Below are 13,982 nucleotides of genomic sequence, written 5' to 3'. Positions count from 1 at the left end.
TTCTATTTCTTGCTGATTTAGTTTTGGCAGGTTGTGCATTTCTAACAATTTGTCCATTTCTTCCAGGTTGTCCATTTTATTGGCATAAGTTGCTTGTAGTAATCTCTCATGATCTTTTGTATTTCTGCAGTGTCAGTTGTTACTTCTCCTTTTTCATTTCTAATTCTATTGATTTGAGTCTTCTCCTTTTTTCTCTTGATGAGTCTTGCTAATGGTTTATCAATTTTGTTTATCTTCTCAAACAACCAGCTTTTAGTTTTATTGATCTTTGCTATCATTTCCTTCATTTCTGTTTTATTTCTGATCTGATCTTTATGATTTCTTTCCTTCTGCTAACTTTGAGGTTCTTTTGTTCTTCTTTCTCTAACTGCTTTAGGTACAAGGTTAGGTTGTTTATTCGAGATGTTTCTTGTTTCTTAAGGTAGGATTGTATTGCTATAAACTTCTCTCTTAGAACTGCTTTTGCTTCATCCCATACGTTTGGGGTCCTCGTGTCTCCATTGTCATTTGTTTCTCGGTATTTTTTTATTTCTTCTTGATTTCTTCAGTGATCGCTTCGTTATTAAGTAGTGTATTGTTTAGCCTCCATGTGTTTGTATTTTTTACAGATCTTTTCCTGTAATTGATATCTAGTCTCATAGTGTTGTGGTCGGAAAAGTTACTTGATACAATTTCAATTTTCTTAAATTTACCAAGGCTTGATTTGTGACCCAGATATGATCTATCCTGCAGAATGTTCCATGAGCACTTGAGAAAAATGTGTATTCTGTTATTTTTGGATGGAATGTCCTATAAATATCAATTAAGTCCATCGTGTTTAATGTATCATTTAAAGCTTGTGTTTCCTTATTTATTTTCATTTTGGATGATCTGTCTATTGGTGAAAGTGGGGTGTTAAAGTCCCCTACTATAAATGTGTTACTGTCGATTTCTCCTTTTATGGCTGTTAGTATTTGCCTTATGTATTGAGGTGCTCATATGTTGGGTGCATAAATATTTACAATTGTTATATATTCTTCTTGGATCAATCCCTTAATCATTATGTAGTGTCCTTCTTTGTCTCTTCTAATAGTCTTTATTGTAAAGTGCATTTTGTCTGATATGAGAATTGCTACTCCAGCTTTCTTTTGGTTTCCATTTGCATGGAATATCTTTTTCCATCCCCTTACTTTCAGTCTGTATGTGTCCCTAGGTCTGAAGTGGGTCTCTTGTAGACAGCATATATATGGGTCTTGTTTTTGTATCCATTCAGCCAGTCTGTGTCTTTTGGTGGGAGCATTTAGTCGATTTACATTTAAGGTAATTATCGAGATGTATGTTCCTATTCCCATTTTCTTAATTGTTTAATTTTTGACAGCTTGATTAATATGTGTCTTGGTGTATTTCTCCTTGGATTTATCCTGTATGGGACTCTGTGTGCTTCCTGGAATTGATTAACTATTTCCTCTCCCATATTAGGGAAGTTTTCAACTATAATCTCTTCAAAAATTTTCTCAGTCCCTTTCTTTTTCTCATCTTCTTCTGGAACCCCTATAATTCGAATGTTGGTGCGTTTAATGTTGTCCCAGAGGTCTCTGAGACTGTCCCCAGTTCTTTTCATTCTTTTTTCTTTATTCTGCTCTGCCGTAGTTATTTCCACTATTTTATCTTCCAGGTCACTTATCTGTTCTTCTGGCTCAGTGATTCTGCTATTGATCCCATCTAGAGTACTTTTAATTTCATTTATTGTGTTGTTCATTGTTGCTTGTTTCATCTTTAGTTCTTCTAGGTCCTTGTTAAATGTTTCTTGCATTTTGTCTATTCTATTTACAAGATTTTGGATCATCTTTACTATCATTATTCTGAATTCTTTTTCAGGTAGACTTCCTATTTCCTCTTCATTTGTTAGGTCTGGTGGGTTTTTATCTTGCTCCTTCATCTGATGTGTGTTTTTCTGTCTTCTCATTTTGCTTATCTTACTGTGTTTGTCGTCTCCTTTTTTCAGGCTGCAGGTTCGTAGTTCCCGTTGTTTTTTGTGTCTGTCCCCAATGGCTAAAGTTGGTTCAGTGGGTTGTGTAGGCTTTCTGGTGGAGGGGACTAGTGCTTGTGTTTTGGTGGATGAGGCTGGATCTTGTCTTTCTGGTGGGCAGGTCCATGTCTGGTGGTGTGTTTTGGGGTGTCTATGGACTTATTATGATTTTAGACAGCCTCTCTGCTAATGGGTGGGGTTGTGTTCCTGTCTTGCTAGTTGTTTGGCATAGGGTGTCCAGCACTGTGGCTTGCTGGTCGTTGAGTGAAGCTGGGTGTTGGTGTTGAGATGCAGATCTCTGGGAGATTTTCACCATTTGATATTACGTGGAGTTGGGTGGTCTCTTGTGGACCAGTGTCCTGAAGTTGGCTCTCGAACCTCAGAGGCAGAGCACTGACTCCTAGCTGCAGCACCAAGAACCTTTCATCCACATGTCTCAGAATAAAAGGGAGATAAAGTAGAAAGAAAGAAAGAAAGAAAGAAAGAGGATAAAACAAAATAAAATAACATAAGGTAAAATAAAATAAAGTTTTTAAAATAAAAGATAATTATTAAGAAAAGTTTTTTAAAAAGTAAAAAAAAAAACAAAAGAAAAATGGACAGAAAAAACCCTAGGACAAATGTTGAAAGCAAAGCTGTACAGACAAAATCTCACACAGAAGCATATACATACACACTCTCAAAAAGAGGAAAAGGAGAAAAAATAGTAAATCTTGCTGTCACAGTTCACCTCCTCAATTTGGGATGATTCATTGTCTATTCAGGAATTCCACAGATGCAGGGTACATCAAGATGATTGTGAAGATTTAATCCGCTGCTCCTGAGGCTGTTGGGAGAGATTTCCCTTTCTCTTCTTTGATTGTACAGCTCACAGGGGCTCAGCCTTGGATTTGGCCCTGCCTCTGCGTGTAGGTTGCCAGAGGGCATCTGTTCTTCGCTCAGACAGGACGGGGTTAAAGGGGCTCCAGCTCACTCAGGCCAGGCGGAGGGAGGGATATGGAGTGCGGGGCGAGCCTGCGGCGGCAGAGGCCAGTGTGACATTGCACCAGCCTGAGGTGCGCCGTGCGTTCTCCCAGGGAAGTTGTCCCTGGATCCTGGGACCCTGGCAGTGGCGGGCTGCACAGGCTCCCCGGAAGGGGGTGTGGATAGTGACCTGTGCTCACACACAGGCTTCTTGGTGGCGGCAGCAGCAGCCTTAGCGTCTCATGCTTGTCTCTGGGGTCTGCGCTGTTAGCTGCAGCTTGCACCCGTCTCTGAACCTCCTTTAAGCAGTGCTCTGAACACCCTCTCCTCGCCCACCAGGAAACAAAGAGCTCAGCTTCATTGTTGAAGGATAGTTTTAACAAATACAGTATTCTTGGTTTACAGTGGTTTTTTTTCTTTAGCACTTTGAATATATCATATCAATTTTTTGTGAACTAAGTTTCTCCTGAGAAATCGCTGAAAATTTTATGTGGGCTCCCTTGTATGTGACAAGTTGCTTTTTTTCTTGCTGCTTTCAAGATTCTCTCTCATTGTCTGCGACTTGATGATTTGATTATAAAAGTCTTGATGTGGGTCTCTTTAGGATTTATCCTCTTTGGCATCATTGAGCTTCTTGAATTTGGATGTCCATTTTCTTCCTCAAATTTGGGAAGTTTTCTGCCATTATTTCTTCAAATAGGCTTTTTGCTTCTTTCTTTCTCTCCTCTCCTTCTGGCACTCCCGTTATGTGCACATTGACCACTTCATGATGTCCTGTAAGTCCATTAGGCCATCTTAACTTTTCTTCATTCTTTTTTCTTTTTCATTTTTCATTCTCCTCTGACTCAGTAATTTTAAATGACTTGTCTTCAAGTTCACTGATTCTTTCTGCTGCTTGATCAGATCTGGTGTTTAACCCTTCTAGTGAATTTTTCAGTTTTTATATTTTATTCTTCCGTTCCTGGATTACTGTTTTTTGTTTTTTTTTTCTTAAAATTAGTTTCTGTCTCTTTGTTGATATTCTTATTTTGTTCATGCCTCATTTTCCTGATTTCATTTAGTTGTCTACCTCTGTTCTCTTTTAACTCATTGACCATCTTTCATGTGGTTATTTTGAATTCTTTGTCAGGTAATTAATAGATTTCTATTTCTTTAGGATTGGTTTCCAGAGATTTATCTTGTCATTTTGGTTGGGGCTTGTTTCCTTGTTTCTTTGTTTACTTTGTGATCTTTTGTTGAGACTTGGGCATTTGAAAAGACAGCCACCTCTCCCAACCTCTGCAGACTGGCTTTGTGCAGGGGAAGACCTTCACCCATCAGCCTGGGTAGAGATTTTGGGGGGGGGTGGCCCTCATGTCTTTTGTGAGGATGTTTCTCTTTGGGGCTTGTGTGTGTAATTTTCCAGTTAGAAGGTTTGCCCCTGTTATCAAGAGCTCATATTCTCTTGCTCCCCCTGGTGTCTGTTTGTGGTACTGCAGATTCTTTGGTGCTATAACAAGCCACCATGCTTGCTTTTGTTCTTAGCAGCCCCCAGACATCCAAAGTATGCTGCTGTTCCCTTCAGCCTTCTGAGTCAGGCAAGACAGAAACCAGTTCCTTGGACAGCCCACTGTAAAGTCAGAATGTTAGCTGTACATTCTGCTCGTTTCTTTCCTTTCAAGGAGAAGCCAGGAGACAGGGTTTTTTTCCTGATTGTGGTGCCCTGTGCTGGGTGGATGGGGACTGTGGCAGGTAAATGCAACAAACATTTTTGTTCACTTCAGTGTGGCTCTGCTTGGCTTTGTACTCGCCTGGGGTGCTGCAGTCTCTTAGCTGGTTTATGCACTTCTCATAAAGGCAACTTGGCCCATAAGTTGGGGTCTCTGTGGGGGAATGAGGGCCTGGGGCTTCCTATCCTGCCATCTTTATGACATCACTCTCAAGTGTTATTCAAATCTTTACTTTATGAAATGGAGATAATTAATATTGGTAGAACTTTTTTTATTTTTAATAAATGTATTTATTTATTTATTTATTTTTGGCTGTGTTGGGTCTTCGTTGCTGTGTGCGGGCTTTCTCTAGTTGCAGTGAGTGGGGGCTACTCTTCATTGCGGTGCACTGGCTTCTCATTGCGGTGGCTTCTCTTGTTATGGAGCATGGGCTCTAGGCTCATGGGCTTCTGTAGTTGTGGCACACGGGCTTCAGTAGTTGTGGCTCGCGGGCTCTAGAGCGCAGGCTCAGTAGTTGTGGCACACAGGCTTAGTTGCTCCATGGCATGTGGGATCTTCCCGGACCAGGGCTCAAACCCGTGTCCCCTTCACTGGCAGGCAGATTCTTAACCACTGTGCCACCAGGGAAGTCCCAATATTGGTAGAACTTTAAATAGGTTAGTGGCACATATAATCTGTCTCACCTCCTTTTCTAATCAAAGATTAAAGAAGTCATTCCAGGCTTCTTTCCTGTCTCTGTCTGTCTATCTCTCTTTAGTAATGGTGGCTAACATATAATAAGTTCCTTACTTTGTGTCAGGAACTGTTCATGTTCCTGTTGTATGTATTAATTCATTTACTTCTGACACTAGTTGTAAAAGGAAGATACTATAATTATTCCCAATTTTCATGGGAAGAAACTGAGTTAAGAGAATCTAAGTAATTTACCTGAGGTCATACAGCTGATTATTGTCTCATACTCAATTTTAACAAGACATTTTGTAGCATGGAATGAGAAATATATATATATAAATACATATATATATATATATATACATATTAGAATAAGTTAAATTTATTTATTTTGGGACAGGTAGAGATTTTTAAAGTTTGTTGACTGTCCTGACTATTACAGTTTGATCATTGAATTATTTGTTAGGTATAAATAAAAATTCTGTGTTCTGCAGTTTTTATAATCAGCATAATGTACCCATGTGTTTTCTCTTCTTTCCAGCTTTGAGATGTAAGTGACATGTAATATTGTGTGAGTTTAAGATGTACAGTGTAATGATTTGATATATGTATATATTGTAAAATAATTATTACAATAAGGTTATTTAACACATCCGTTACCTCACATAGTTACAGTTTGTGTGTGTGGTGAGAACTTTTAAAATCTACTTTCTTAGCAACTTGAAATGAATAGCCTTTAATTTGAGTATAATACGTTGCTTATATTATATAAACTGGAAGTCTCCTTTTGATAAAATCTTTGTTGTAATAGGCAATTAATGAATTATTATGGATATTATTTTGTGTTGATTATAAGTGGTAATAATGCTGTTGGAAATCCCTATAATTTAAATATTCAAATATAGAATGACACCAAAGGTGACACCAATGACACCAAATGTGTGTGTGTGTGTGTGTGTATGTATTTTTTTTTTTCTTTTTAATTTTTATTGGAGTATAGTTGCTTTACAATGTTGTGTTACAAAGATGTATATTTTTGTTTTTTGCAGGACAGAGTTCATTCAAAAAGGCAGGATTTCAATCACAGGGGCTGGTTTTCTCAACTGCGTTTTGGAAACTTTTGCCAGCACATTTTTAAGACAGGGTGCCCAGAAGGTAAGCTTCTTTTCACTTTGAACCAACATTAATTTTAAGAAACCATGGAGATTCCCACTGGGTTCTTGAACAAGGCTCATGAACAGACAAAACAAGAAAAATATACAATTAATAAATATATGCAAAGATAATTACCCTCACTTATTATTACATAAATCCAAATCAAAGTAAAAGTGAAGTGCCATTTGTGGCTCATTAAGTTAAAAACATGCCAATGAAGAATATGTGACAATATGGGAATACGTATAGTCTAATAAAGAGAAATAATCAGAATGAATAATTATATTTACTGTATATACAATGTGATGACAGCTATTTAGTAAAAAAGATACTAATAGCTAATATTTACGGAGTGCTTACCATGTGCTACTCACTAAAAAGAATATTTAATCATCAATTCATTTAATGCTCGCAAACCTTGGAAATAGCTGTTATTGTTGTCCTGATATTCTGGACAAAGAAGACACAGAGCTCTGGAGCTGCTGATTGCCTTTTATTGTGGTTTTCAAGCTCTATACTTGTGGGAGCTTAGGCTTCCATGAATGTTATTCAGAGGCCACCTTGAAGTTCTAAGGTCCTGTGTTAACCCTGTGTTTTAAGTAGTGCTATTCTTTTTTTCATCTGTTTTATATAGTATTACATAAGAGACTCATATATCCTGTTTTCTCGCCTAGGAAAGTCCATTTCTTACGCACCTTTATATGCCTATTGTAGGTGTTCCAAAATATTTTAAAATTATTTTATTAGTATTTGTTTTATTTATTATATTTAAAAATTATTTGTCATTATTATTGTTATTAATTATGTTGGTGAACATAATCACTTATTTCCAGGGTTTACTCAGGTATGATGCATGTTACCTAGTTTTGTTTTGTGGGATAGGCTTAATGGCTGGTCTAAAGAACTATCATTATGACCTTAGATTTTATGGGTAATAGACCTTGGTTCTCGTTTTACAGATCTAGGTTCAAGAATGAACCTCGACCACAGTGTGTTAATCTGGGAGGCTGAGGGTGATGGATGAATATTTGGTACTGTACTGTACTCCATAGACATACTGTCTAGATTGATGATGTGTTCCTGACCCTGGTGAGCACATCGCCAGGCTGGCCCTGCCTGTGTAAGCCTGGGCTTGAAGTGGATAGTTGAGCTTCTGCAAGGTCTGATGTGACTGTCACCTACTCCGACATTATTGCGGGTTTACCCTGCTATCTTGCAAAATATGCATTTGTAAACAGCCCCATCTTCTGCAAAATTGCACTCTAAAAATAATAGTGCTGAGGAGAAGATAACTTTGGTTCTATGTCCCTGACTGAGTTGACTTCTTGGACATTGTTTGTTTGTTTATTTATTTATTTATGGATGCACTGCGTGGCTTGCAGGATCCTAGTACCCCAACCAGGGATTGAACTGTAATCTTTGCAGTGGACGTCAGAGTCCTAACCACTGGACCACCAGGGAATTCCCAGGGACATTGTTTAGATTAAAAGTGGCAAAGTTTTTCTGTAAAGAGCCAGATAGTAAATTTGTTAGACTTTGTGGGCCAATAGACAAAATCAAGATACTGTGTGGGTGCTTTGTAACAAGAGAGAACCAAATGTGCACACATTTTTTATTGACAAAATTAAAATTATAATAATAGTAATTGAGTATAGTTTTTACAATAAAAGTCTACTAAGCATATAATTCTTAAAAGAATGGAATTCTTTTTTGGGGGGAGATAACATTTACCTGAGTTGGGGTTAAAAATTAGTATTCCCTACCATCAAATTGGTTGCCAATGTTCATTTGTAAAAACCATTGTTATCTTGTGGACCATACAAACACAGGTGGTGGCTGGATTTGGCCTGTGGGCTATAGTTTGGCAGCCCACAGATAAATAAATATTTAGATAAATAAATATTGTTTGTTTGATCCGAGTGGGTCTCTGTTTGACCTGCCCATCATTCTGAACCTTTTAGTGACTTTTAATCACACAGTGATCGTGTACATTCTGATTCTGTGAGATACATAAAGAGACATTATTATTCCCATTTTATTGGTGAGAAATGTCTTGAAGAGGTAAGTGCACCCAGTCTGTAGGTGGCTGCTTGCCCAGAGTCCTTCCTCTTGCAGATATATTTTGAGTACCCGCTTTGTGGGAGGCACTGTGTTGAGTGTGGGCTAAATGGATTTACTCAAGGTCACAGGACTGGCAAAGGGTGGAGACTGGACTCACACCCCCATCTTTTATTACTTACTGTGCCACTCACTGTTCAAGATGTGTTCAGGTGAACGAAGCAGAATGCTAGCCAACTCAGCATCGTGTTGTGCTTTAGATGGTCTTAACAGTAGTACTAGGCTCTTGATGACAGAGTGACAGTTTCATTCATCTTACACCCAGTCCCCCCAACCATAGTACCTAGGACAGTGCTCAGTACATAACGTGGACATGAGTAAAAAGGAAATAGAATGCACAGCAAGGTCCACAGCTGGTTTCTGGTGACTTATCTGGAAATCATCAAGTGACTAAATTTTTAAAGTGAGTAATCCAGTGACTCCTCTGAATTCCCACTTATTTATGCTCAGAAGGAAGAATATATTTTTCCTGCTAGCTTTTGCCTTTTCTGACTTTACTTTTTTTTTTTTTAAAGAGGCTTAGTTTAATTAGTTAGCTTTTCAATTTTAGGAGCCACTCATGCTTAAGTATCTTTTATCTTTTACCCAAGTGGTGATGTTTTCCGGTATCAGCCTGACTTCCTGATAAACCTTCACAGCTGAGCCTGATTAAGTGGTTTCTGTAGAAGTCATCATTAGAGTGTTTTAGGTGACTTTATTTTCAGTTTAGAACTTTATCCCTGAGGCTCTTTAGTGGGGACGTTACCAGATTGATCGTTGGACCATAGCTCAGCAGAAGCCCCCTGCCTCGGTGGTGGCGAAGGTTCTTTTTCCATTTGGATTCAGACAGCCAATAATGAAACGATGCTGTGACTGAAACAGCACAAATTTTATTCAATGGCCAGAGACTGGAGAAGCAGGAAATTAGTTCGCAAATCAACTTCTGGGGGTGGGGAGTTGATCAAGGCGAGATTTTTAAAGGCAGGGTTAATGGTGGTGGTGGGTACGTATGCATTGGTTTTCTGGGAAAAGGCAGGGTTCTTCCTGCAACTGGGTGCCACTTCTTTTTCTTCCTTCTGTGGTCCGGTACTTCCTGTCATGGCACTGGTAGGTGTGTCATTCAGCATGATATTGTTATCATGAGCATATAATGAGGCTCAGGGTCTGCTGGAGGTCAGGTCTTCCACCTTCTTGGATTTGACTCGTTCTAACCGATTCTGGTGGCCTCTTGTTTTTCTGTTCTGGCGGTTTCCTGTAAGACAATATAACACTTCCCTTCCTTCCAGGAAGAGGGCAGGTTAGAGCTTGAGGCTAATAGTCATGGTAACAGTGGTGAAGGTGGGAGCTGTTTTTTTTCCCAGAAAAAGAAAAACTAGGTGCTCACTAAGTACATATATATATCTGTGTGTATAAATTAAAACCTAGTTCTAGATGTGGACCCCCAAGGTGAGATTGAAACTGTGCAACCCAGACTGGGACTTGAACCCACGGTCATTTTTTTTTTTTTGATATATGCATTCTACTTTAATGATTTTAATTGTGCCCTATGTGACCATGGGAGAGAAGGAGATTAATCTTGAGATGTTATGGAATGCCTTCTTATTTATTTATTTTTTTAACATCTTTATTGGAGTATAATTGCTTTACAATGGTGTGTTAGTTTCTGCTGTATAACAAAGTGAATCAGTTATACATATACATATATCCCCATATCTCCTCCCTCTTGCATCTCCCTCCCACCCTCCCTAGTCCACCCCTCTAGGTGGTCACAAAGCACTGAGCTGATCTCCCTGTGCTATGTGGCTGCTTCCCACTAGCTATCTGTTTTACATTTGGTAGTATATATATGTCCATGCCACCCTCTTACTTCTTCCCAGCTTACCCTTCCCCCTCCCCATGTCCTCAAGTCCATTCTCTACGTCTGCATCTTTATTCTTGTCCTGCCCCTAGGTTCGTCATACCCTTTTTTTTTTTTTTAGATTCCATATATATGTGTTAGCATACGGTATTTGTTTTTCTCTTTGTGACTTACTCTGTATGACAGACTCTAGGTCCATCCACCTCACTACAGATAACTCAATTTCGTTTCTTTTTATGGCTGAGTAATATTCCATAGTATATATGTGCCACATCTTTATCCATTCATCTGTCGATGGGCACTTAGGTTGCTTCCATGTCCTGGCTATTGTAAATAGAGCTGCAATGAACGTTGAACCCACGGCCTTTTAATTGAGATCGCACACCTGGTCTCAGGACTTAATGAAACTCAGGTTCTTGATTCTTGTCACAGAAAGAATTCAGTGAGAGACAAAGTGATAGGTAAGAAGTGGATTTATTTGAGAGAAACGCACTCCACAGACAGAGTGTGGGCCGTCTTAGAAGGTGAGAGGGACCAGGGTACGGGGGTTGTCAGTGTTTATAGGGGTGGATAATTTCATAGGCTAATGAGTGGTAGGAGTATTTCAGCTGTTATGGGGAAGGAGTGGGGAATTGGACCATGGCCCACTTTTTGACCTTTTATGGTTGGCCTTGGAACTGTCATGGCGCCTGTGGGTTTGTCATTTAACGTGCTGATGTGTTACAGTGAGCGTATCCTGAGGCTCAAGGTCTACTGGAAGTCGAATCTTCTGCCATCTTGGACCTAGTTAGTTCTCACCAGTTTTTGTAATGTCCTATGGCTGTCTTTCTTTTAAAGGTTGTGCCCTGCCCCCTTCCCTCCTGTTTCAGGATCACTTCTGATTTTGTTCCTCTGGGGGCTTGTTCAACTGCTTTTCTCTTTTCCCTTTACCACTTTGAGGTGACTTGCAATTCGGGGGCCTTTCTGACACAAAACGTTGCTACTATGAACAAAGGTGAATAAATATCTGTTTAAATCTCTGCTTTCAGTTCTTTGCTGGATTATATGGTAATTCTGTGTTTAATTTTTCAAGGAAACTTCCTGAAAGTTTCTTTTAGAGATAGCTGTCTATCTTTGTCCATGACAGCAATGGACAGTGTCATTACTGTGTATTTTTCTCATACTGTGGACAAGTAGTATGCTAGTTGTCAAATACATATTTTGCCATATACATACAGATACATATGCCTCCAGGTAAGCAAGCACTCAAAAAACTGACTAAGGAAACAGAGGAAGATCTGAAGGAAAATAGGGATTGGTGGAAATCTGGGAAACATGTAAGGCTTCATACACATTTCTGCAGCCTAGGGGAATGGCCAGCAACTGTGAAGCAGAGCTGGTTGTAACCCACGCCAGCCAAATCTAACCTCAGGGATCCTCAGAACAGGAAACAGAGATCAGGATATTACCTGGGGCAGACATGGCTCTGCAGGTGCTCCCCAATTCTGGGAAGGCAACCCTCAGGCCAGTGTTGCTTAGTCTTTTTTCCATTATCACCCCCTGACTAAGGATCCTTTGTAGACTTTTTTCCTAATTGTCCCCCCCACCCAATGTTAATACTGATATCCTATAGTATTATCCTATAATTATGATAAATATCCTAATTATCTGTTTATACACTGTATTATATCTTTGCTATATACATAAAAAGTGCAAGATATTTTTCACTTCCATGAACAAATTGTCATCTGGTTTCAGTATTGTCCCCACTGAGAAAGCGTGCTTTATACTGCATTGGGTGTAACTGTCTTTTGTAGTTTTTGTCTCCATCTCTCCAAATCAAAAGAAAACAATCACCAGTTCATCCCCCACTCCCCTACCACCCCCCAAATTCCAAACAAAAATCAAAAGAACTATTTGGTGAACTCCCATGTGGTTCTTGTAAATCCCACATTTTACTTTTCTGGGAGAGGTGCAGGAGATAATATGGGTGATAACAGTCTTGTCATGCAAGAGTTCTTTTTTTAGTCCAGTTGTCTGAGTACTTCGGGATGACTACAAATGCTGCGGAAATGCAGGGCCTTCATTATGCACTCACACAGAGATATTTTTTTTTAAGTTTATGAAATACATTTTCAACGTGTGATAAAATAATTTGTTATTTCAGCCACTCTCCTGGCAAGGCCCCGTTATTGGTTCCATCATTATTCTTATCGTGTTGATTGGGAGGCTGAAGCAGAAAGAGATTGAATTCAACAGCATGTGAAATATTTGTCACTGAAACAATGTGGGCAAGTCAAACAACTTGTGCATCTTTTTAAAGAAGGTCTGGCCTAGACATGTTATGGCTAAAGAGATCTGAATATGCTGCTTCCTTAGGGTGTGTGCTTATTTGAGCCTTATGAAATCCATTTTAATAGTGGAAGATAATTCTTTGAGACAGAAGATACTGTTCTTGTATATATACTAGTGTATATATATGTATACCAGTGTACATATATGTATGTTGTGTGTGTGTATATATACTGTATGCATGTATGTGGCTATATGGATATATACACCCATACACACTATATGCTATATGTATATAGTATAGTATATTCAGGTACTATATATGTAGTCCAAATGGGCATTGGAAGAATCTGTTGCATCATTTTTTTAAACTAACTGTATTAGTTATCTGTTGCTGTGTAACAGACTACCTCAACACTCCACAGCTTGCAGCAGCACACGTTCATTGTCTCTCAGTTTCTGTGGGTCAGGAGTCTGGCATGGCTTAGTTGGGTGCTCAGCCTTCTGGTTGCACAAGGATGTAGTCAAGTTGTTGGCTGGGGCTGCGATCTCATCTGAAGGCTCAATGGAGAGGATTCAGTTCCAAACGCTCACGTGGTTGCTGGTAGGATTCTGCCGGCCTCCCTTGGTCCCTTGCCATGTGGGCCTTTCTATACAGCATCTCACAACCTGGCAGCAAACAAGAGGGAGGACAAGAGGGTGCAAGGAAGGCAAAAGCCATAGTTTTTTTGTTTCCTAATCACAGCAGTGACATCCCTTTATTTTCTGTGTTCTGTTCATGAGGAGCAAGTCACCAGGTGTAGCCCACAGTCAAGGGAAGGGTTTACACAAGGGCATAAATACCAAGAGGTCAGGAACACTAGGAGCAGTGTCGGAGTTGCCTGTCGTACTGACCTAAGCAGATGGGTATATGCCAGGTTGTATGTACAGCTGTTAACGTCTTTTTGGTACCTATTGGGAATGGTGAGGGTCAGCTGCACCCTCATAACCTCACTACCAGCTTATGAAAAAGTTCTGCAACACACACAGATGCTTTGTTAATCATTTACAAGGAGACCCAAAGTAGCTTCCTGTTCTGTAAGTTTGCTTACATCTCCGTCCTTCTGGGTGCTTCGTTCTCTGCAGGCAGAGCTGATGATATTCCAAAGGCAAGATTCAGCTATTTTACAGATAGCATCAGGTAGCCAGGATCTTCTGTCCAGTGTCTGGCTACAGGACTATTTAGTCATAAACTGTGGGTGCCTTCCCT

General features: G+C 39.5%; 1 protein-coding gene across 15 annotated transcripts in view; it reads left to right on the top strand.

The window, feature by feature from the left end:
- The window catches only part of PRELID2 (PRELI domain containing 2), a 764,348-nt gene that overhangs the window by 46,168 nt on the left and 704,198 nt on the right, over positions 1-13,982 (top strand). For 14 of the 15 annotated variants that reach the window (XM_079916212.1, XM_079916216.1, XM_079916209.1 and 11 more), the window contains one exon: positions 6,402-6,507. In XM_079916212.1, coding sequence (XP_079772338.1) covers positions 6,402-6,507 — 106 coding nt within the window. Of the gene's footprint in view, positions 1-6,401; positions 6,508-7,466; positions 7,521-13,982 lie in introns of those variants that run through there. The other variant, XM_079916208.1, reaches the window with a different exon arrangement.

Source organism: Stenella coeruleoalba (genome assembly GCF_951394435.1).
Source record: "Stenella coeruleoalba genome assembly, chromosome: 3".
Lineage (NCBI taxonomy): Eukaryota > Metazoa > Chordata > Mammalia > Artiodactyla > Delphinidae > Stenella > Stenella coeruleoalba.
Note: the sequence above shows the minus strand (reverse complement) of the source record. Positions and strands in the feature narration are given on the sequence as shown.